We start from the raw sequence: 25,262 nt of genomic DNA, 5'->3' as shown, positions 1-25,262 counted from the left end.
TTTGTAAAGCAGTCTGCACACAAAGTCCTAGATTTTTACAATTCCCTACCAATCTTTTACAGCTTACTTTGCCCATACCAACAACCATCTTTTTTAAACAACTTGCCTTTTATTAAGTCTTTCCAAATCAATCAACTTAGTTTTCATGAAAATGCTTTCTTTTACACCATAGTTAATTGTTTTACCTATTATTTAATTTAATTCTAAATTAAAATAACACATACTACATCATTAACAAATTTTAAAATAAACATAACTGATCCTCCATTAATACATAAATTTACTGATAGGAAGAGAAATATGCTCGTGTTCCAGAGAATACCCTTCTAGTCCAGGCATCAAACATGCATTGAACATTAGATTTTATAGTGGGGCTGGGAAGCGTCTCTAATCTAGCAAACCAGCTAATCTGAAAAATGTTAATTTGAATATAAATGGCATCTGTTTATGGCACTAATTTCTGAAGGCACTCAAATCTCATTTCCTAGCTCTACCTCTAACGTAAAGAAGTTCTGATATAGGCCGAGAACAAAATGAAGTCTTCAGAGAGGAAAAGTAACCCCCTGTAGCAATAGATGGACATTTTGTGGAAGGAGGAAAAAAAAATGATAATGGGAATTGGACTGGGACAAAAATTCTTCCTAATAATTTTCTTTCTCTTCAGAGAGCACCAAGAACAGAAGTACACCTAGGACGAAAATTTGTAAAGCAGGCCACTAGGGCGTTCTTTTGTTAAAAGGGACAAGAACCCCTATAGCCACCCCAAATGCCCCCTGCCCAATCTTTCAAATATAAATAGCACTGTATGGAGTTATTCAAGGATTTGAGTTTAAGAACTGCAGCCAACTTTCTCTTTCCATCAGACATGCAAAATAAACTGTAATATTCACATAGGAACATGTATTTATATACACAGAGCTGTATTTGGTGGTACTTTCAAGACATCATTCATTTTTATTTTTCCCATACTTACCCTTTGTGACTGAAATGCTGTATTTATTTTAGGGTAAAGATGATAAAACATTTATCTGAGAAGTCATTTAAATGAATGAATGGTCACTTTTAAATCTTAGAACCTCAAGGAAGTTTTCCCTACTCCACTTAAAAATAGACATATTTTAACTTAGCTATGACAAACTGACACTGGAAGTGCTAGAAAAATATATGAATGGTTCTAAATTAATTCTTGTATAATTATTATATGACTGTATTTTCAGCTATAGTAATAATTGATATCATATTCCATAAGATTTTTTTCAGTTTCTCCATATTTTTAAAGGAACAAAAATTTAAGAATAAGAATACATATAATTATTGTACTTTAGTCACAGAATTATCTGATTTCCACATTTATTTTCTCCTACTAGGCTATGAATTCCTTTAGGACAGGGCTGTATCTTATTCACTCTTTTGTCCCAAAAACTATCAATATGCCAAAACAGTAGGTATTTTGTAAACCGTTGTTGAATTTGTGAATGAGTTTTATAAAGGAAGGGAGAAAATAAGTTGTTGTTTATAAGAAAATTGTTTCTAGAATCATTTAATATTAGATCTGAGAGGGATCTTACAGATTATTCAATCCAATCCTCTAATTTTAGAGATGAAGAAATTGTAAATTAAGTGACCAACCTAACGATATAGCCAGGACTAGAACATGTCTCTGCCACTATTCGTACCAGGGCTTTTTGCACAAGACAGTGGCACAAAATGATACTGTTAATACTACAGGTTTTGGAATCAGACAGACAGTTCAAATCAACTTTGGATAAACTGTATAATTATATAAGACTTAATTTCCCCATTTGTCATATAGAATACAACCTAATTTACTGGGCTATTGTGAAGATTAAATGAGATATTGTTACAATTTGCTGAGTACAGGACCTAACGTATAGCATGAACTTAATAACTAAAATCTACTATGATCATTATACTATGTTGCTTCTATTCTACTATTCTCATAAACTACTGCAATTATTTTCCTAAATTAGCATGATGATGCCCTCAAAGAGTACTGGAGATAAGACTTATTGACATGTCTTTATTATAGCAATGTACCAGAATTATTTTTATTTACTTATTATAGTGATGCACCAGTACTAGAATTGTACTTAATATTTTTAGTACCATTATTCAGCAGAATAAAATGATTCCTTTTGAAATGCCTAGTAAAGGGAAGCACTCTTCTGAGTCAGTGAAGCTAGTCACAAGTTAGATTTGACGTTATTATATTTTGAGTTTTTCTGAAGCAAGATTAGATAAACAGCAGATGGGGTGCCTTGTGTAGTCAGAAGAGTACAAATAATGTATTTTTGGTTTGTTTTCTATAGATTTCTAAAAATGGCTCTAATGTGAATGTGATAGACTTAGCTAAGCTGCTTGTCCTATGGTAACACATTTCTGATACTGAAACAAAGTTTCTAGTATCAGAATTCTAGGGGACGTCTAGTATTTATAAAGCAGAAAAAACAATTCAATCAGATGGATGAAAGAGATGAAAAAAATGAGGAAAAGGGCATTTTAGAAAACGTGTTCTTTTGAAAATCAATGTTTAAAAAAAATGCATGATGATTCTAGTACAGGATACAGGGATAATCTTTTATCAAACCTCAAGAATGATGTGTTGTAATAACAAAAGTTAGTAATTATTGAGAGTGTTACAGCTCTTTTAGAATTTGTCTAGCAGGTTTTCTGGCTTTAGCCGGAAAACCCTTAAAAAAAAGAAAAAAAGAATTATTGAAATCTTACTTTATGCAAGGTACTGTGGTAAGAGGTTTAAATTTATTATCTCATTTAATCTTTATAACCACCCATGAGGTAGGTATTATTGTTTTTAACATAGATTACCTGCATTTTATGTGAGGAAACTGAGGCTCAGAATGGTAGACCCAGGACTTAAACCCAGTCAGTCTGACTCTAAAGCCCATGTTTTTAACTAATATGTTATATTACATTCAAATGCTTCTCTAGAAAAATCAATAACCTTTGAGAATTACTACTCTTGTCATAAAATGCTTTCCGCCTCTTAGAAGGCACTAAATAAACAGAGGGAATTACTATTAAAGGGGGAAAAGCAAGTACCTGGAAAATTACTAATAAATAATACATAAAATGAAAAATTATCCTAGGTAAAATGTCACCTTTTTAAACTGTTAAACATAACTTTGACTACTCATTTATATTTCATAATTAATGTCTAGAATCAGACATTAGTACTTTCTTAAGTACTATTTAATATACATTTTAGAAAATGAGTGTTCCTGCCATAAACAGATGATATAAAGTATTTAAATATCTAGGCAGTAAATTTCTGTTTTCAGAAAGAATACAGTCTAGATTTTAAAATATTTTATACCAGCACATTTTTTCTTTATATAAATGACTTAAATACTTGCAATTTACATTAAATCCAATAGGTATTTTGGAAAACAATGTGACAAACTACTTCAAAACTGATTTTCCATCACTGCCCTCCCCCCTACGTGGGATCAGACACCCAGGGAAGTGAATCTCCCTGGCAACGTGGAATATGACTCCCAGGGAGGAATGTAGACCTGGCACCGTGGGACGGAGAACATCTTCTTGACCAAAAGGGGGATGTGAAAGGAAATGAAATAAGCTTCAGTGGCAGAGAGATTCCAAAAGGAGCCGAGAGGTCACTCTGGTGGGCACTCTTATGCACACTTTAGACAACCCTTTTTAGGTTCTAAAGAATTGGGGTAGCTGGTGGTGGATACCTGAAACTATCAAACTACAACCCAGAACCCATGAATCTCGAAGACAGTTGTATAAAAATGTAGCTTATGAGGGGTGACAATGGGATTGGGAAAGCCATAAGGACCAAACACCACTTTGTCTAGTTTATGGATGGATGTGTAGAAAAGTAGGGGAGGGAAACAGACAGACAAAGGTACCCAGTGTTCTTTTTTACTTCAATTGCTCTTTTTCACTCTAATTATTATTCTTGTTATTTTTGTGTGTGTGCTAATGAAGGTGTCAGGGATTGATTTAGGTGATGAATGTACAACTATGTAATGGTACTGTAAACAATCGAAAGTACAATTTGTTTTGTATGACTGCGTGGTATGTGAATATATCTCAATAAAATGATTTAAAAAAAAAAAAAAAAAAAAAAAAAAACTGATTTTCCAGATGTTTGAAAACTTCAGTAATATATGAGAGATGATTGTAAAGCAATCTTACTACTTTTTTAGGAAAACATATTAAAATATTATTTTCTCTTTCTAAGTCATCTGAGGAGACTACTCCAAGGCTATCATCATTGCTTAATACATTTTAAAAACTTCCCATTAGGAATTATCAGAGTCTGATAAATATTCTATTAGGCATGCTTGATGAGAGACATGCTATTCAATTATGTGTGGATAATCACCTCAAATAGGAATTCAATATCTCTGATACTCAATTCACAAGTCTGTATAAGAGTCCTCTAAAGCAAAATTTTGAATGAAAACTAGTATTAAAATTCTAATGTTTGAATATTAAAAAAATCATAAAGTTGCTTGGAGCCAAGTATAGGAAATAGATCAGTAACCAAGCTGGTTACTGGTTAAATTTAAAATGACTATTAAGCACATTTTAAAAATTAAGAAATATTGAAAATACATGAGTTATGCTTTCAATTCAAGGATCTAGAAAAACAAACTAATTCTAAACAAAGTGGTAGGAAGGAAATAAAGAACAGAAATAACTGAAATGAAAAGAAAATCTGCTACCACGATTGATCAAGATCAAAAAAGAGGGAGAGAACACACATTAAGGGCAAAAAAGGAAATGGTAATTTTAAAAATTAAATAAAAATAATATAAACAACTTTAAAGCAATGTATTTGAAAAGTTAGAGAAAATTATATTCTAGAAAAATATTATTACGAAATATGTCTCAAGAAGAAATTAAAAACTTGAATAAACCAATTGCTATTAAAGAAACTGAAATGGTAATCTGAAAAAAACCTAATGTCTAACACAATCTCTTTCCCCTTACCTCAAAGATATCAAGACAGCGAGTTTTTCCAGGAGGATGTACCCTCACTTTCAAGAGCAGATAACCCTTATTTATTGTAAAAACTGTTTCAGAGAATAGGAAAAAGAAAAGAATGTTCCCCAACTCACTTTTTGAAGCTATTATAACTTCTTTATCCAAACTGGACAAGGACAATACAAGAAAAGAAAAAAAAATCACAATCTCTTTTATGAGTTTAGATATAAAAATCCTAAATACAATATTAGCAAATCAAATTCACCAGTTTAAAAATAATAATACAATATAACCAGATGGAGTTTACCCAAAGGAATGTAAGGATGGTTCAAACGTCAAAATATGTATTAAACTAATCTATTCACATTAATAAGTGATACATAAAAAGTATTCATAAGACTTAAAACTCATAATTTAAAGAAACATCTAGCAAACACGAATAGATAGGAGCCAACTTCTTTAACTGCATAAAGCCATCTTTTAAAATATATAAGCATTACACTTAATAGCGAAACTTTGAGAGCATTCCATTAAAAGCAGGAACAAAACAACTATGACCCCAGATCCCAGATTTTATTCAACACTGTTTTTTTTAAGTCATAGTAAATGCAATAAAACAAAATAATAAATTAAAGATAAAGAGTTGGAAAGCAAGCAGTAAACAAAACTGTCCTCATTTTCAGGCAGTAGCAATTCTACAAAGAATATTCAACAGAATCTACACACAATTTTAGAACTAACAAAAGAGTGCAGTAGGCTTGTCCAATATAAGATTAATATACCAAATCAATGAATGGCATTCTTATATACCAGCACAACCAATTACAAAATGTAACAGAGAAAATCACATTCACAACTGCAACAAAAACCATAAAGTACCCAGGAACAAATGAATGAATGCATACATAAACAAACCAACAAAAGGATATTAAAACTCAGGATTGCAAGAATGGAAATTTTCCCCAGATTTTTTATAAATTGAAAGCAATTTCAATCCAAATCCCAACTGTGTTTTCTATGGAAAATTTATTCTAAAATTCATATAGAAAAGCACAGGACCAAGAAAAAATAAAATAATTTCAAAGAGGAACAAGTTAGGAGAAGTGTAGAATTAACATAAAGTTACGCAAATGGACTAATGAAAAGAAGAGAGAGGCTAGAAACGGAACTTAAGTAAGACAAAAGTTGTATTACAATTGAGGTAGCCATGACAAGAATGGCTAATAATAATAATGATGCAGAAAACACAATACTTACACACATGGGAAAATAAAATTATGTTCTGCATAAAACAGACAAAAGTAAATTCCAAGGTATTGGACACATGAATGAAAAAAATACATTTTAAAAATTTCTAGAAAAAATATACCAAAACATTTTTATGAATTTAGAGATAGAGAAGGATTTCCTAAAACACAAAAGGCAAAGGAAAAATCAGCACAAATAAAGTGAAAAGAAAAGGCACAGACCAGAAGATATCTGCAATGAAATTAACTGACAAAGAATTAATACCAAGAATATTTAAAAGAATCAATTTTAAAAAACCTAACAGAGCAATGCACAAAACCAAAAAGTAGGCAAACCACAGAACATAAAACCTAAATGGCAAATAAACATACAAAAACATGCTGCCTTACCAGTAATAAGAGAGGTGTTACTACAGAATTGAGATACCATTTCAAAGGTTGGCAAAAACTTAAAAGCCTAAAAACACATAAATGGGGGAGAAATGGGAAACTCATATTCTGGTAAGAATGTGAACTAAAACAACCACTTGTGTTGAAGGCCATATATTACAAGGCAATAATTCCATATTTTGGTACCCAATGGGAACTCTTGTTTTTATGCACATAGACCATTCTCCAGAGTAGACCATATGTTAGGTTACAAAATAAGTCTCAATAAATTAAAAAATACTGAAATCATACGATGCATATTCTCAGACCATAAAGGAATGAAGCGAGATTCACTAATAAAGGGAGAAATGGAAAATTCACATAGGTGGAAATTAACAATGTATTCAAACAACCAACAAGTCAAAGAAGAAATCAAAAGGGAAATCAGGAAATATCTTGAGGTGAATTAAAATGAAAACACAACATAGCAAAATGAATGGGATGCAGCAAGGCAGTGCTGAGAAGGAAATTTATGGCTCTAAATGCTTAAATTAAAAATTTGGTTTCTAGTATTGAGACCAAATCTCAATACTAGAGGATCTATAAAAAAGAAAAATCTAAACCAAAGCAAGCAGAAGTGAGGTAACAACAAAGATTAGAGTGGAGATAAATGATAGGGGAAGTTTAGTGTCATGAATGTTACTAGACGGAAAGCCAGAGGTTAAAGCATGGGACTGTATAACACAGTAAATCTTGTGATGGATAATGAGTGTGATTAGCAGTATAAAAAATTTCTTCCATGAACCAGAACAAATGTACAAAACAATTACAAGGAGTTAATAATTGAGTGGCATATGGCAGGGGGCTGGGGGGAGAGTGGAATGCACATATTGCGAACTATGGACCATAGTTAACAGTAATATCTTAATATTCTTTCATCCACAGTAAAAAATGTACCACACCAATGCTAGGGGACAGTAATGAGCAGGGCAGGGGATGGGGGAGGTAAGGGGCATAGAAGGTTTTGGGTTTTCTCTCTCTTTTTTTTAAGTAGTGAAAATGTTCTAAAAATGATTGTGGTGATGAATGCAAACTATGTGATGATACTGTGAGCCACTGATTGTATACTTTGGATGAATTGTATAGTGTGTGAATATATCTCAATAAAATTGCATGAAATAAAAAACAGCAAAAGAGAGAATCAACAAAACCAAAAGTTGGTACCTTAAGACAACCAATAAAATCAATACACCATTAGCTATATTGGATGAAATAAAAAAGGGACAGGACACAAACAACCAAAACCAGAAAAGAACAAGGGGATATTATTAGCGACCCCACAAAAATAAAAAGGATTTTAAGAGGACACTATGAACAAAAGTACACAAATTATATAGCCAGGATGAAATGTAAAAATTCCTGGAATCACACAAACTATCTACATTGACTTAAGAAGAATTAGAATATCTCAGCAAACCAATAATTAGAAAGAGATTGGATCAGTAATCAAAAGCCTCCCAAAAAAGAAAAGCACAAGAGCAGCTTCACAGGTGAATTTTACCAAACAATCCAAGAAGAATCAACACCTATCCCTATCCTGCTCAAACTTTCCCCAAAAAATTGAAGAAGGAAGATTCCCTAGTCATTCTATGAAGCCAACACCCCACTGATACCAAAGCCAGACAATGATACCACAACATCCCTTATGAATATAGATGCAAAAATCCCCAACAAAATACAAGCAAACAGAATCCAACAGTACATCAAAAGAATTATACACTATGAACAAACGGGATTTATCCCAGGTATGCAAAAGTGGTACAATGTAAGAAAATCAATAAATGTAATACACCACATTAACAGAACACAGGAAAAAACTGATCATCTCAATTGATGCTGAAAAGGCATTGGACAAAAGCCAGCAGGACTTCTTGATAAAAACACATAAAAAACTAAGAACAGAAGGAAGTGTCCCCAACATAATAAATGGCACATACAAGAACCCACAATAACATGATATTTAATGGTGAAAAACTGAAAGCTTTCCCTCTAAGATCAGAACCAAGACAAACATGCCTACTGTCACCACTATTATTTGGCATTGTACTGGGAGTCCTAGCTAGAGTAATTAGGCAAGAGAAAGAAGTAAAAGGCATCAAAATCTGAAAGGAATAAGTAAAACTTTCCTATTTTTAAATGACATGATCCTATATACAGAAAATGCTGAAAAATCCACAAAAAAGCTTCTGGAATTAATAAACTTATTCAGCAAAGTGACAGGGTACACAATCAACATGCAGAAATAAGTAGCATTTATATACTCTAGTAATGACCAATCTGAAAAAGAAAATCAAGAACAAAATTCCATTTACAATAGCAACTAAAAGAATCAAATATCTTGGAGTAAATTTAACCAAAGATGTAAAGAGCTTGTACAAAACAAGGCTAAAAGAAATAAAAGAAGACCTAAATAAATGGGCAGATGTTCCGTGCTCATGGACCGGATGATGAAATCTTATTAAGATGTCAATTCTACCCAAAGTGATTTATCGATTCAATGCAATTCCAATAAAAATTTCAACAGCTTTCTTTGTTGAAATAGCAAAGCTATTCCAGATCAGATTTATCTGGAAGGGTAAGGGAACCCGAATAGCCAAAGCCACCTTGAAAAAGAAGAATGAAGTTAGAAGACTCACACTTCCTGAACTTAAAACATATTACAGACTTACACTTCCAGACTTTGAAGACTACTATAAAGCTACAGTTGTCAAAACAGCATGGTATTGGCATAAAGATAGACATATTGATCAATAGACTCGAACTGAGAGTTTGTAAATAGACCCAGAGATAAATGGTTGACTCATTTTTGGTAAGGCCCCCAAATCCACTGAACTAGGACAGAACAGTCTCTTCAACAAATGGGGCTGGAGAACTAGATAGTTATAACAAAAACAATGAAAGAGGACCCCTACTTCACACCCTATACAAAAATTAATTCAAAGGTGATCAAAGACCTCAATATAAGAGACAGTACCATAAAACTCTTAGAAGAGAAAATCGAGTACCTAGGAATAAACTTAACCAAAGACGTAAAAGATCTATACAAAGAAAACTACACAACTCTACTGAAAGAAATAGAAGGGGACCTTAAAAGATGGAAAAACATTCCATGTTCATGGATAGGAAGGCTAAATGTCATTAAGATGTCGATTCTACCCAAACTCATCTACAGATTCAATGCAATCCCAATCAAAATTCCAACAACCTACTTTGCAGACTTGGAAAAGCTAGTAATCAAATTTATTTAGAAAGAGAAGAGGCCTAGAATTGCTAAAAACACTCTAAAAAAGAAAAACAAAGTGGAAGGACTTACACTCTGACTTTGCAGCTTACCATAAAGCCACAATAGTCAAAACAGCATGGTACTGGCACAAAGATAGATACATTGATCAATGGAATTTAATTGAGAATTCGTAGATAGACCCCCAGATCTACGGCTGACTGATCTTTGATAAGGCCCCCAAAGCCACTAAACTGGGACATAACAGTCTTTTCAACAAATGGGGCTGGGAGAGTTGGATATCCATATCCAAAAGAATGAAAGAGGACCTCAGACCCTACACAAAAAATTAACTGAAAGTGGATCAAAGACCTCAATATAAAAGTACCATAAAACTCCTAGAAGATAATGTAGGGAGATATCTTCAAGACCTTGTATTAGGAGGTCACTTCCTAGACCTTATACCCAAAGCACAAGCAACAAACGAAAAAATAGATAAATGTGAACTCCTCAAGCTTAGACGTTTCTGTACCTCAAAGGAATTTGACAAAAAGATGAAGAGGCAGCCAACTTGATGTGAAAAAATTTTTGGAAACCATGTATCTGACAAAAGACTGATATCTTGCATACATAAAAAAATCCTACAACTCAATGACAATAGTACAGACAGCCCCATTATAAAATGGGCAAAAGATATGAAGAGACAGTTCTCTGAACGGGAAATACAGATGACCAAGAAACACATGAAAAAATGTTCAGCTTCACTAGCTATTAGAGAGATGCAAATTAAGACTACGAGATACCATCTCACACCAATTAGAATGGCTGCCATTAAACAAACAGGAAACTACAAATGCTGGAGAGGATGTGGAGAAATTGGAACTCTTATTCATTGTTGGTGGGACTGTATAATGGTTCAGGCACTCTGCAAGACAGTCTGGCAGTTCCTTAGAAAACTAGATATAGAGTTACCCTTCAATCCAGCAATTGCACTTCTCAGTATATACCCAAAAGATCTGAAAGCAGTGATGCGAACAGATATCTGCATGCCAATGTTCATAGCAGCATTATTCACAATTGCTAAAAGATGAAAGCAATTGAAGCATCCATCAGTTGATGAATGGATAAATAAAATGTGCTGTATATATATACAACTGAGTATCATTTAGCCATAAAAGGAAGTTCTGATACATGTGACAACATGGACCAACCCTGAAGACATCACATTGAGTGAAATAAGGCAGACACAGAAGCACAAACACTGTATGATCTCACTGATATGAAATAATTAGAATAAGGAAATTTGTAGAGTAAGCAGAAAACTAGAGTAGAGGTTACTAAGGGCCAAGGTAGAGATTGGGAATTGGGAGTTAATGCTTAAATTGTGTAGTTTCTATTTAGGTTAATGGAAAAGTTTTTGTAATGGATGGTGGTAATGGCAGCACAACATTGTGAATGTAATTAACACCACGGAATTATATACTTGTATATGGTTAAAAGAGGAAATTTCTGGTTGTATGTATCTTATTAGAACAATTTTTTAAAAAGCAACATATGACTGTATCACACAGTGAACCCTATTATAAACAATGAACTATAGTTAATAGTACAATTAAAAAAATGTTCTTTCATGAATTTAACAAATGTATCACACATGTAAAGGGTTAATAGGGTTATATATGGCAACTCGGTATTTCATGCATAATTTTTCTGTAAACCTGCAACTTCTCCAATAAAAAAAAGAACAGGAATAAAATCAACTCATGGTGAAAATGTTCTGGAAATAGAGTATGGTGAAAGTTATACAACATTGCCAATATATTTAATGTCATTGAACTGTACTCTTAAAAATGGTTAACATTTTTTTTTTTAATTTTTATTGGGATTGTTCAGATACCATACAATTATCCAAAGATCCAAAGTGTACAATCAGTTGCCCCTGGTACCCTCATACAGCTGTGCATCCATCACCACACTTAATATCTGTTCAATTTTTAGAACCTTTTCATTACTCCAGACAAGAAATAAAGTGAAAGATGAAAAAAGAAAAAAGAAAAGGAAACTCAAATTCTCCCATATCCCTAACCAACCCTCCTCAACTGTTGACTTGTAGTGTTGGTATAGTACATTTGTTACTATTTATGAAAAAAAAATGTTGAAACACTACTAGCTGTAGTATATAGTTTGCAATAGGTATATATTTCTTCCCTATATGCTTCTCTATTATTAACTTCTAATCGTATTGTCATACATTTGTTCTGGTTCATGGATGAGATTTCTAATATTTGTACAGTTAATCATGGACATTGCCCACCATAGGATTCAGTTTTATACATTCCCATCTTTTGACCTCCAACTTTCCTTCTGGTGACATATATGACTCTGAGCTTCCCCTTTCCACCTCATTCATGCACCATTTGGCTCTGTTAGTTATTCTCACATCTTGCTACCAACACTGCTGTTCATTTCCAAACATTTAAGTTCATCTTAGTTGAACATTCTGCTCATACTAAGCAACCACTCCCCATTCTTAAGCCTCGTCCTATATCTTGGTACCTTATATTCATGCCTATCAGTTTACATATTTTATTTAGTTCCTATCAGTGAGACCCTGCAACATTTGTCCTTATGTGTCTGGCTTATTTCACTCAGTATATTGCCCTCGAGGTTTTGTCATCAACCCATTTTTTTTTTAAACATGGTTTTGTTCACACACCATACATTCCATCCTAAGTAAATAATTGATGGTTCTCTGTATGGTCATATATTTATGTCTGTCCCACCTTCACCACTATCTATATGAGGGCATCTGCATTTCTTCCACAAGGCAGCAGGGAGAGTCAAAGAAGGGAGAGAGGCAAAAGAAAGAGGAAAAAAAAAAAAAAGACAGTTAGGAAGCAGCAAAAGGAAAAATAACCTTAAATCAAAGTAGAGTAAAGAGTCAGACAACACCAGCAATGTTGTCTCCCCTATCCCTCCCCCTTATCTGCATTTACGTTGGTATACGGCCTTTGTTACATTAAAGGAAGCATAATACAATGATTCTGTTAGTTACAGTCTCTAGTTTCCGTTGACTGCATCCTCCCCCCAATGCCTCCCCATTTTTAACACCTTGCAAGGTTTACATTTGCTTGTTCTCCCTCGTAAAAGAACGTATTTGTACATTTTATCACAATTGTTGAACACTCTAGATTTCACCAAGTTGCACAGTCCCAGTCTTTATCTTTCCTCCTTTCTTCTGGTGTCTCACACGCTCCCAACCTTCCTCTTTCAACCGTATTCATAGTTATCTTTGTTCAGTGTATTTACATTGCCGTGCTACCATCTCCCAAAATTGTGTTCCAAACCACGCACTCCTGTCTTCTCCTATCGCTCTGTAGTGCTCCCTTTAGTATTTCCTGTAGGGCAGGTGTCTTGTTCACAAAGTCTCTTGTCTGTCAGAAAATATTTTGAGGTCTCCCTCATATTTGAAGGACAGCTTTGCTGGATATAGGATTCTTGGTTGGCAGTTTTCCTCTTTCAGTATCTTAAATACATCACACCACTTCCTTCTTGCCTCCACGGTTTCTGTTGAGAGATCCACACATAGTCTTATTAAGCTTCGTTTGTATGGGATGGATTGCTTTTCTCTTGCTGCTTTCAGGATTCTCTCTGTCTTTGACATCTGATAATCTGATTAAGTGTCTTGGCGTAGGCCTATTCAGATCTATTCTGTTTGGAGTACACTGCACTTCTTGGATCTGTAATTTTATGTCTTTCATAAGAGATGGGAAATTTTCATTAATTATTTCCTTTATTATTACTTCTGCCCCTTTTCCCTTCCCTTCTCCTTCTGGGACACCAATGATACGTACATTATTGTACTTTGTTTCATCCTTAAGTTCCCGGAGATGTTGCTCATATTTTTTCATTCTTTTCTCCGTCTGCTCCTTTGTGTGTAGGCTTTCAGGTGTTTTGTTTTCCAGTTCCCAAGTGTTTTCTTCTGCCTCTTGAGATCTGCTGTTGTATGTTTCCATTGTGTCTTTCGTCTCTTGTGTTGTGCCTTTCATTTCCATAGATTCTACTAGTTGCTTTTCTGAACTTTCGATTTCTGCCTTATTATGCCCAGTGTTTCCTTTACAGCCTCTATCTCTTTTGCAATATCTTCTCTAAACTTTTTGAATTGATTCAGCATTAGTTGTTTAAATTCCTATATCTCAGTTGAAGTGTACGTTTGTTCCTTTGACTGGGACATAACTTCATTTTTCTTAGTGTAGGTTGTAATTTTCTGTTGTCTAGGCATGGTTTCCTTGGTTACCCCAATCAGGTTCTCCCAGACCAGAACAGGCTCAGGTCCCAGAGGGAAGAAATATTCAGTATCTGGTTTCCCTGTGGGTGTGTCTTAGAAAATTGCTCCACCCTGTGATGCCTCAGGTCACTGTGCTTTTCTGCCCAGTAGGTGGCGCCTGTGAGCCTATAATTCTTGACTGGTGTGAGGAGGTGTGGCCATGTTCCCCCAGGCTCTGAGGTCTGGTTCTGAATGGAAAGGGCCCCACCCCTTTCCTCTTAGAGAAGATAGACCCCCTGGGAGAGTCATTAGCATTTCAATTGTCTCTCTCTCTGCTTGTGCTATCTCCACCCTTCTCTGAGTCACAGCACTGGGAACTGAAAATGGCTGGGGCTTTCTCCACTGATCCAAAAAAGAAACAGATAGCCCCCTTCAGACTTAGTCCAAGGCGACCCTCCAGCTCTCCAAGGTCAGTTGTCATCCAAAGCCTCTGTCTGTTTTTGGGGGATTCGTACCTGTAGTGAGCAGTTCAAACTCTCTACTTAAAACCCCAGTTGGAGCTCAGCTGAGATATATTCGCTTGCTGGGAGAGAGCTTCTCTCTGGCACCATGAGGCTTTGCAGCTCAGGCTATGGGGGAGGGGGCTCCCGGCTTGGATCCGCAGGTTTTACTTACAGATTTTATGCTGCGATCTAGAGCATTCCTCCCAATTCAGGTTGGTGTATGATAAGTGGACAGTCTCGTTTGTCCCTCCGCAGATATTCTGGATTACTTACTAGTTGTTTCTGTTTTTTTTTTAGTTGTTCCAGGGGGACTACTTAGCTTGCACTTCTCTTTATGCTGCCATCTTCCCTCTCTCCTCAGTTAACATTATTTTTATGTCATGTCTATTTGACCACAATAAAAAAAAATCACCTAGAGCTACATGTATTAATATAAATACATCCCAAAACACAAATATTGAGTTTAAAAATCAAGTTTCAGAAAGAGATGACATCATTTACATGCTATTTTAAAACACGGAAAATGAGAAACTTTTATGACTACATACATATTTGTAATTGCACAGACTCTCATAGGATTGATATACTTCAAATTCAGGATGATAGCTTCCTCTGGATTTGGAATAAATATAATTGGACTGGGGAAAGATGCAAAAGGGAGCATCAGCTAAATCTGTAATATGATTTATTTCTTTAGAGAATCTGAAGCAAATATGGCATTTGTTAAAGCTTGGTGTTGGATGGTGAAAATTAAAAGGAGGATGGGAGCATGGCCCAGTGCAGCTTCTGGTTGTTGATTAGAGAATTCAGATCACAGGGTCTGGGATCTGAGCAACAGTTTCAACTCCTCTCAGCTGGCAGCTTCTGTCTCAACCAAGCTTTCAGCAGGGGTGGAGTTGGCTGAAAATTAAAGGTACAGGATCTTCTTAGGACTGCAGGGAACAGTTGGCTAAAGAGACCAAACAAACAGATCAACATTCCTGGAGGAGGAACAGGGGAAAGGAAGATTTCTCCTGTGTGTGTGTGTGTGTGTGTGTGTGTGTGTGTGTGTGTGTGTGTGTGAAACAACTGCACAAATAGTGCATTTAAAAATCGTACAGTATATCCAGGACAAGAATCAGATGAATAAGATCTGAAAAAATTCTAATCCGTTAAACACAAGCTATTCTACATGTCTAAAATAAGTTGAACCAAGTGTCAGAGAAGAGCTTTAGCACAAAGCTAATCAAAAGAAAACCCTAAGCAAGAGACAGAAATTGACCTCCAGAATAAATTCATAAAGAAAATCAGATGCCTAGACACCAGCAAAAAATTACAAGCCATACTAAGAAACAGGAAGCTATGGCCCAGTCAAAGGAACAAATTAAAACTTCAGACAAGATACAGGATTTGGAACAACTAATCACGGACGTTTAAACAAATCTCCTAAATCAATTCAAGGAGATGAAGGCAAATATGACTAAAGAGGATATTAAGAAGACAATAAGTGAGCATAAAGACTTTGAAAGCATGCAAAAAATAAATAAATAAAAAACAGAACTAATGGGAATGAAAGGCACAATAGAAGAGATAAAAATTATGCTAGAGGCATATGACAGCAGATTTGAACAGAAAGAAAGGATCAGTGAACTAGAGGATAGACCATCCAAAATCTTGCAATCAGAAGAACAGATACAGACAAGAATGGAAAAAACTGAGCAGGATCTCAGGAAATTTAATGACAGCACAAACAGCACAAATATACTCAGCATGGCTATCCCAAAAGGAGATGGGAAAAGGGGCAGAAAGAACTGATTGGGGTGATGAATGCAACTCTGTGATTATACCAAGCACCAATGATTGAAAAAAGAAAGAAAAAGAAAAAGAAAAAAGCACCAACACCTTCATGGTCTCAGATAAATATCTATTTTGAATGTTTTAAGCAAAAATACCAAATCATAGATTTCTATATGCAGCATTTTCCTTGTCCTAAAGCTTAATCATGGAATTACTAAATTGGTCTTAGAATTTATGCCACGATCTTTGCAAATAAAGTAAAAATAGAAATGATTATAGATAATGAATTCCAAGTCAAAAGATTTTAAATCTGAAGTAAAACCCATTAACTGCATGATGTAGTATGAAACAAGATTGTCCTGTACTGATATTTCAATATAAACTGCAATTATAATACATAATCCTCTACAAAACTTTCTGAATATTTTCACTATTGCAGTCTTTCAAATAAAATATCCCACCTGATTAAAAAAAAGGCACCAGATGTTGAGGATCAAGGTAGCTGTTTTTATTATTATTACTGTTGTGGTTATTATTATTTTATTTTGTTAAAATGACATAAAGCAGACAACTAATATCCAATGCAGCTGACAGGGTAAGGCTCAAGTTCTTGTTCTTCTTATAACCCTGGCTGGGGGATGGCAGTTTACATGCCAGTCTGTGCTTCTCAGTTTCTTCATCTGTGAAACTGAGGTAATAGCTGACCTACCTACACATTACAGGGTTATGTGAAATCATGTAGGATCATTTTTTAAAGGACTTTGTGAAATAAAGAGCACTATTAAAAAAATTTTTTTTCTATTATTTGGCTTCAGGTCTGAAAACTCACATGAAAAGTTTCTGTAAGCATTTCTGGCAAGAAATTTAATACAATTTCAATTTCTCATTTTCTACTGCTCTCTTAATTATATATTTGGGATGTTTTTAAAAATGAGTACCTAAGATCCAAACAGTGATAGAAATACCATTTTGCATAGGAGCATTTATGCCACAGAGTAAAAGAAAGAAAACTGGCATTCTTGATCATCAAATATTTATGAGCTGCAATTATGTGCTAACCATAAATTCCTTATCCCCAGTACCATGTTACCATTTCTTAAAAATGTCCCCTCTCCTCAATCTACACATCCACATTTTCAATGCTATCATATGCTAACTACAAATATGTATTAAAATATGAAAATGACACTTCTTGCCTTCAAATCACTTACTGTCTAATCAGGGAGACAGACAAGTAAAACTACAGTTATCTGTAATACATAAGTACTGTAGTAAAGGCAATTAAAAGGCATTAAAGAAACATAAAGGTTGGGGGACACGGAAGGGTGGCTGGTATACTCTGAGAATAGGAAATCTGGAACATTATCAACAGGAGACACCAGGTTCAGGATATTCTTTCAAGAAAACTTGTTTTAACAGAAAGAGGAGAGGGTAATAGTTGGGAAAAAGGTTCTAGAGAAGTTTTAAGATGGGAGAGATAAATACTTAGCATAAATCTCTCTGAACTCTTTCCTTGTCTCCACTCTTCTAGGACTCAATCCCAGTTGATCATGACTGTGATTCAACTGACATGTATGCAAGTCATTTATATTTCTAAGCCTCAAATGAGACAAATGTTTAAGACCTTTAAATTATAGAAGGAATCTGAATAAATGGTCTTTAAGGTTATTTCTAGATCTAAAATTCTATGATTCTATGACTATCAGAGGCTCTGAAATCTTTAAACTCAAAGATAAATCACAAAAATATTCTATATACAAAGAAAAACCAAGGCCCATCAAGAGATGAACTAGTTTGACCACTGTATTCTATTATCTTTACAGAACAGTTAACACAATTGACAATTCCTATTCAGACCATGAGTCAAATTTCAACACAAAGACAGCAGTGCACTTTTACCAGAATTGGTAAAGGGCGTCGTCCCTGCAACACTGAAGACTTCTAAAGAATCAACTAAATCAAACAAATGTTTTGTTGAATAGAAGTTGTTTACAGAAACATGCATACTGTATACTACAATATGTTTGTTCATTATCTTTCCTTTAAAATTTTCACATACAAATTTAAGGTTCAAGAAGAATTTTTTTAAAACAGGTAAGCTCTTTTTAGTAATAGTCTTTCTTTTTCATTATTACACATTCTGAAATTTATAACAAGGTTCTCCCTTACCTGATATGGACATGGAATGTGATATTCTCTGCAACGTTCCTGTATCCATGTTGTTTCCCAGATGCTGCGGTAAGCTTGCTCATAAAAGTAGCATCCAATTACAACCAAGAGTGGTACAAGATAAAGAATGCTGAAAACACCAATCCGGATCATAAACTTCACCAATTTATCTTGGTTCTCCTTTTCTAATGGAATCTCAATTCGAACTCTGTTTAGGGATATAATGCCGGCTAAGAGGAGAGAAATCCCAACTACCACATATAGGCAGAGGGGAGCAAGAACAAAATATCTCAATGCGTCAACATCGTAGAGGCCAACAAAACACACGCCACTAATATTGTCACCTTCAATTTTATTCATCGCTAAAAGGATGATAGTTAGAGTTCCGGGGATGCCCCATGCACTGGCGTGAAATAGCAGTGCTTTCTTCTCAATAGCTTCACTGCCCCACTTTGGTACCGCTGCCAAGAACCATGTGATGGTAAGAATTACCCACCAAACACTGCCAGCCATAGTGAAGAAATAGAGTACCATAAAAAGCATGGTACAGGCTTTGTTATGAGATCCTTGTGTCACTGTGGAAGCCTTATACTGTGCAGGGATAGATGCATTGCAGGCTACTCTGTCCTCAAGCAAAAACCCAATGAAGAAAATTAATGAGACCATCATGTAGCAGACTGCATAAAATATAATAGGTCTTTCAGGATAGCGGAATCTTGTAACATCAATCAAAAAAGTTAAAAAAGTAAACAGTGTGGCAGAGAGGCAAATGATTGAAATTAATCCTATGAAATATCGAGCAAATGAAAGTTCTTCCCTCCTAAAGTACATATTTGGACAAGGAGGTGAACAATCACGCACGTGCAAAAAGGAATAACCAAGATCAGGATCAATTTTCAACTCTCGGGGACACCAAAAACCATAGTCCCTCTGCACTGCTATTGGAGCTCCTTCAGTAGGCTCTCCAGCTAAATTTAGATCCACAAGTCGAGGATATGGCTCATCACAATCCGGGAACCTAGAAAAATACAAAAGGAAAACCATCTTTATTTATTGGGACATACGTCACTTAACAATTTGAATTTCTAAATTTAGCACCCATGTGACCTTATTATTATTCCTATATCCTTGGAAAGTAATTAAAATAAGTAGGAATAAAGTAGATATTGATATCTTATTTGTGGGCCAGACAACTAGATTTCCTATAAAAATGTTATACTTAGTTTTGGTTTGACAAAAAAATGTTATACTTAGTTTTTTTTTTGGTGTCAAAATATTACTTTATTAACATGGTCAAGCATATTCAGCAGTATATATATAGAATATTTAGGATACACATTGTAGACTAAGACTTCAAAATATAAAAATATATAGCTGTAATTATAGAGCTCATTTTCTCATCTTTAATATTATTTAACTTGGAACAGAATAGTAGCTAAAAGTTCCTTTTATCTGACCTTTAACTACAGTATAGTCCTGAATTTACCACAGATCAAATAAAACTTATTTAGGAGGATGAGTTAAATCTTCCCATAAATGTGCTGCTCAAGGTACTCTGGGTTAATTATAATTAAAAATCCCTGCAAATGGCTCCATTTTTAGATCTTTTCTTCTCATCTCACATTCACTCTCTGCTTATGCTATTATTGGTTAATGAAAGGCCTTCTAGGTCTCTAACGTCAACTAGGTCCTACCATTCCTGACTTCTCTCCAACTCCCTTGCAATCTTTCTCACTTATTCTCAAACTCTGGTGTACATAAGAGAAACTTAGGGATGTTTTTAAAATGTAGACCCCTGGTCTCCACCACCACAAATCATATTTCAGCATGCCTGTGGTTTGGGCCCAGAAATCTGTATTTTTAACAAGTTTCCAGAAGGAAGAGATCCACAAATACTTGAGAAGGTGTCACAGTCTCAGGACAAAGAAAATAGCTGTGTTGCAGACATACATGACCAAGGACACTATTCTCATGAATTTCCTTCATCTTCAAATTTCTTGGCAGTATCAGTTTCTAAGCCTTCAGACTCCCACTAACTAGATGTTTACTGATTAATTTATATAAAATAGAAACTATCACTCATATTAAGACTGACAAATATATGCATAACCTTATGCTGTGGTCCTGATTAATATATTCAAATCTTTTATTTCCTAATACAAACCATTTTCTTCACAGGATTTAGAATTATAAAGGCAAACTATACTGTGTTCAAGTATTTATTGGAACCATGCAGTATGCTAGGGGTTAAAGATAGAAGGACAAAAAAGTGAGATCTCTATCCTTGAGTCTAAAGGAGACATGAACTTGTAAACACAGTATAAAATACAGCTATGTAATATATAAAGCAATCAAAATCTACAGAAGGAATAAAAATGATAAAGGATTGACTATTTCAAAGGCAGGGATTATGAAAGACTTCAAATAGTTAAGTTCCTTAGAATTCTGAATCAGGATTTACCAGGTGAAGAAAGGGCATTTTAGCAAGCAAATGGAACAAAGGCATTGAAGTCTGAACAGGGTGTTTAGTACTGCTGGAACATGAAGTGTGCAGGACTTGGGACAGATATGAAGTTGGAGAGATAAGCATGTTGCAGAAATAAATACAAAGATAGGTAAACAAACAAATACAGGTATATATATATGTATTAAAACTTACATAAATGAAAACATTTATATAAAATTTTAAACCATACAAAGTAATACTAAACATTATCAATAGATATTTTTGTATATCCAGTTGGATATCTAATAGGCATGTCAATCTTTAACACTTCCAAAAATCAAACTCGATTTCCACTTGTTAGTTCTCCCCATCTCCTTAATGATAATTCCATTCTTCCAATTGCTCAGGTGAAAAACCTTGGGATCATCCTTGATGACCTTCTCTTTCATATTTACCACATCCAATCCATCAGCATATCACAACACTCTACTTTGTAATATATCCATAGTCTGACACTTCTCACTTCTTCCATTGCTGTTACAAAGTCCGAAGCAACAGTACCCCTGGGTTTCTGCAATGGCCTCCCAACTGATCTCCCTGTTTCCACAAAGCAGCCAGAATGATCTTTTACAAACATGCCACTACTCTGCTCATAATCATGAGTTCTGGTAAAAAGCCTCTAATGACTTCCCATCTCATTCAAAACAAGTCAAAATTCCCCACAAAAGCTGCAAAGTCCTATGAAATCTGACTCTCCCATCATTACGTTTCTAATCTTATTTCCTTCCATCCTCCCTCACTCACTTTACTCCAGCCTCAGTGATCTCCTTATTATTCTTTGAATTTACCAAGCATGCTTCTATTTCAAAGCCTTTGCACACTGCTCTGTTTCCTCTGCCTGGACTATTCTTCCCCCAAATATCTGTATAGTTGTTCTCTCACTTCACTCAGGTCCCTGTTCCGATGCCTCCTTATCAGAAAGGCCCTCCTTGATGACACGATAGAAAATAGAGTCTCTCCCCACTAGCCTGTATTGTATTACTATAACCAAACTCAACTCTTTCTTATTACCATATGACATTATGTATTTATTTTTCTCTCCCACCACTACTACCACCAGAAGAATTTTGACTCCATAAGAACATGGACTTTGTTTAGTTCACTGCTCATCTTCAGGACCTATACATAGTGTGTAACACATAACAGGCATTACAGTTAATCTTTGTTGAATTAATGAATGTTGAATGAATATATTCATATAACCATACCCAAGTAATCAGAAAGATAATTAGGAACAGTATGGAAGACAGATGTAAGCCCAGGCAAAAATGAGGGCAGGGATATCAGTTGGGCAGGAACTAAAACCAACCAAGGTAGAAGTAATAAAACAGATTTGAAATTAAATAAAAGCAATATGATTTATAATCAATTGAATAAGGGGGCCAAGGTGAATGAATGAGGAACAGAGGATGACTTTCAGGGAACAAAAGAATGAGCAAAAGGAATGAGATTAATTTTATACATGTTGAAATTGGGACATTTCAAATGGCTGCTGGATATGAAATTTGAAGCTCAGGAGGGAGCAGTCAGTGCTACAGATTTAGGTTTCGGAGCCATCTGTGTATGAATAATAGTTAAAATCAGTGTGTGGAGATTGTCTGGGGAAATAGAACTCTGGGTAGTAAAAATTCTGTCGAGAACAGAAAGATCAAGAGGATCCAAGAAAGGAAATTGAGAAGGATTGGTCCGAGATATAACAGACCACACATAGTTCACACATGACTGTCTAAATGATTTTTATGGAAAAGCAGGACAAGCAGAGGTTAAGGAAAATGAAGGTGAAATATGGCTGCTGAGGAGAATGAACAGAAATTTTCCTAACAAAAGACAAGCTGTGAAAAACAACAAATAGAATTGCTAAGGTTTGAATTATTAAATATATAAGAAAAAATAAACAAAAAATATAAACATATAAGCATAATTAATTTGTTAGAAATTGGTTGCACTGATCCAGGATAGGAGAGTTGAGCAAGTACAGATGAAGTAAGGATGCGCTAAAATTACTAGAAAAAGTGTATTTCAAGTGATGAACCACAAAGTCTAAGCTAAATAATGGAATGAATGAGATCAAGAAGGGGACTACTAAGAGAATAAAAGACCAAAATCCACAGATGCCCATGAAGTTGAAAAGGAGGTACAGTAAGAAAAGGGTTGAGAGATGCAGAAGAATGAAAGGTTGTTATGAAAGACCAGTTTGCCAGAATTTAAGATATCAGTTAGGCAATTCAAGGCAATAATAAGGACTTAAAGCAGATTTAATCCTATAAAAACACAAAGAAATAAAGGGAGGAGAACTTTCAGGGAAGATGGCAGAGTAGGCAGCTGCAGGACACACTCGTCCTACAAAAAAGAACATGTGGAAAGGCAGAAACTGTTGGAAATAAAGGAGACCAGGGGAGCACAATACAACATACAGGAAATAGCAGGATGGGGAGACTGAGAAGCTGTGGCAAAAATACTATGCAAATTGTGCCATGGCAGCAGCCAGCACCAATTCCCCACCCTCAAGGCAAGTAGTAGTCTCAGCACAGTCTGTGGCTGCCCACTGTGGACAGAAAGGGATGCGGAAGTCTTCCTCCTTGGGAACAGAGGGGAGCACTGCAGAGTGCCAAGCTTCTGATCAGTGAGTTTGGAACAGCTCTGAATCGTGATTCTAGCCTGACCCACACAGACTTTGCGGTGGAATATTGTTTTAACACTGCCCCTGCCGGGGATGGAGCCTGTAGAGGTTGGAAAAACACACTCCCTCCTTAGGACTGCATGGAACAGTTTGTCAAACATCGCCATCTGTTGGGCAGACCAGGAAAGCACAGTTTCGGTGAGCAGCAAAAAAGGATTTTTGGAGTCTTTCTTGACCCTCTCCTAGGGCCAAGTGGAACTTCTCTGCACCTCTTTCTTTTTTTTTTTTTTTTTTTTTTTTAAGTTTCAATCCATGCATTCTTTTTTTTTTTTTTTTTTTTAATTCAGTTTTATTGAAATATATTCACAAACCATACAGTCATTCATGGTATACAATCAACTGTTCACAGTATGATCATATAGTTATGCGTTCATCACCACAATCTATTTCTGAACATTTTCCTTACATCAGAAAGAATCAGAATAAGAGTAAAAAATAAAAGTGAAAAGAGAATACACAAACCATCCCCCCATCCCACCCTATTTGTCATTTAGTTTTTACTCCCATTTTTCTACTGATTTTTTTTCAATTTTTTAACTTTGTTTATCAAAAAATTAAAAACAAACAGGCAAACAACAACCAAAAAAACCCCACAACATTTCAAACAAAGCAATGGATTAAGGAAAACAAATAACCTAAAATAATTACTTTGCTTCCAATATGTTCCTACCATACCCCAAGAAAATTAATAAACCATGTCCAAACAGAGGAGTAAGAAAAACAAATGATCTAAAATAAATACATTGCTTCCAACATGTTCCTACCATACCCCAAGAAAATTAACAACCCCTAAGAAAACAAAGGAATAAGAGAAAAAAAAACCTAAAATAACTCTATTGCTTCCAACATGATCTTACTATATCCAAGAAAGTTTACAAACCATAATCATTCCTGAGCATTCCCATAACATTGAGATTACCCTCCATAGTTTATCTGTTCTTATTAGATTATCATTCCCCCTCCACTAATTGGTATCTCTAGGTCCCCTACATTCTACAGTATAAAACATTGTACATTTTTCACAGAATTCACATTACTGGTAACATACAATATCTCTCTTTTTGTGCCTGGCTTATTTTGCTCAGCATTATGTCTTTTTTTTTTTTTTTTTAATCTTCATTTTATTGAGATATATTCATATACCACGCAGTCATACAAAACAAATCGTACTTTCGATTGTTCACAGTACCATTACATAGTTGTACATTCATCACCCAAATCAATCCCTGACACCTTCATTAGCACACACACAAGAATAACAAGAATAATAATTAGAGTGAAAAAGAGCAATTGAAGTAAAAAAGAACACTGGGTACCTTTGTCTGTTTCTTTCCTTCCCCTATTTTTCTACTCATCTATCCATAAACTAGACAAAGTGGAGTGTGGTCCTTATGGCTTTCCCAATCCCCTTGTCACCCCTCATAAGCTACATTTTTATACAACTGTCTTCAAGATTCATGGGTTCTG

At 34.9% G+C, this 25,262-nt stretch overlaps 1 protein-coding gene and 1 non-coding gene across 2 annotated transcripts in view; one reads left to right on the top strand and one right to left on the bottom strand.

Annotated features, from left to right (window-relative positions):
* The window catches only part of FZD3 (frizzled class receptor 3), a 140,626-nt gene that overhangs the window by 29,137 nt on the left and 86,227 nt on the right, over positions 1–25,262 (bottom strand). The window contains exon 4 of the mRNA XM_037813024.1: positions 18,610–19,627. Within this exon, the coding sequence (XP_037668952.1) occupies positions 18,610–19,627 (1,018 nt within the window). The remainder of the gene's footprint in view (positions 1–18,609; positions 19,628–25,262) is intronic.
* LOC119517003 lies at positions 2,653–2,714 on the top strand. Its single transcript, XR_005213432.1, has one exon. It is a non-coding gene; the product is annotated as a U7 small nuclear RNA (small nuclear RNA).

Source organism: Choloepus didactylus, chromosome 20, assembly GCF_015220235.1.
Source record: "Choloepus didactylus isolate mChoDid1 chromosome 20, mChoDid1.pri, whole genome shotgun sequence".
NCBI lineage: Eukaryota > Metazoa > Chordata > Mammalia > Pilosa > Megalonychidae > Choloepus > Choloepus didactylus.
This window is presented reverse-complemented; position numbering and strand designations above follow the sequence as displayed.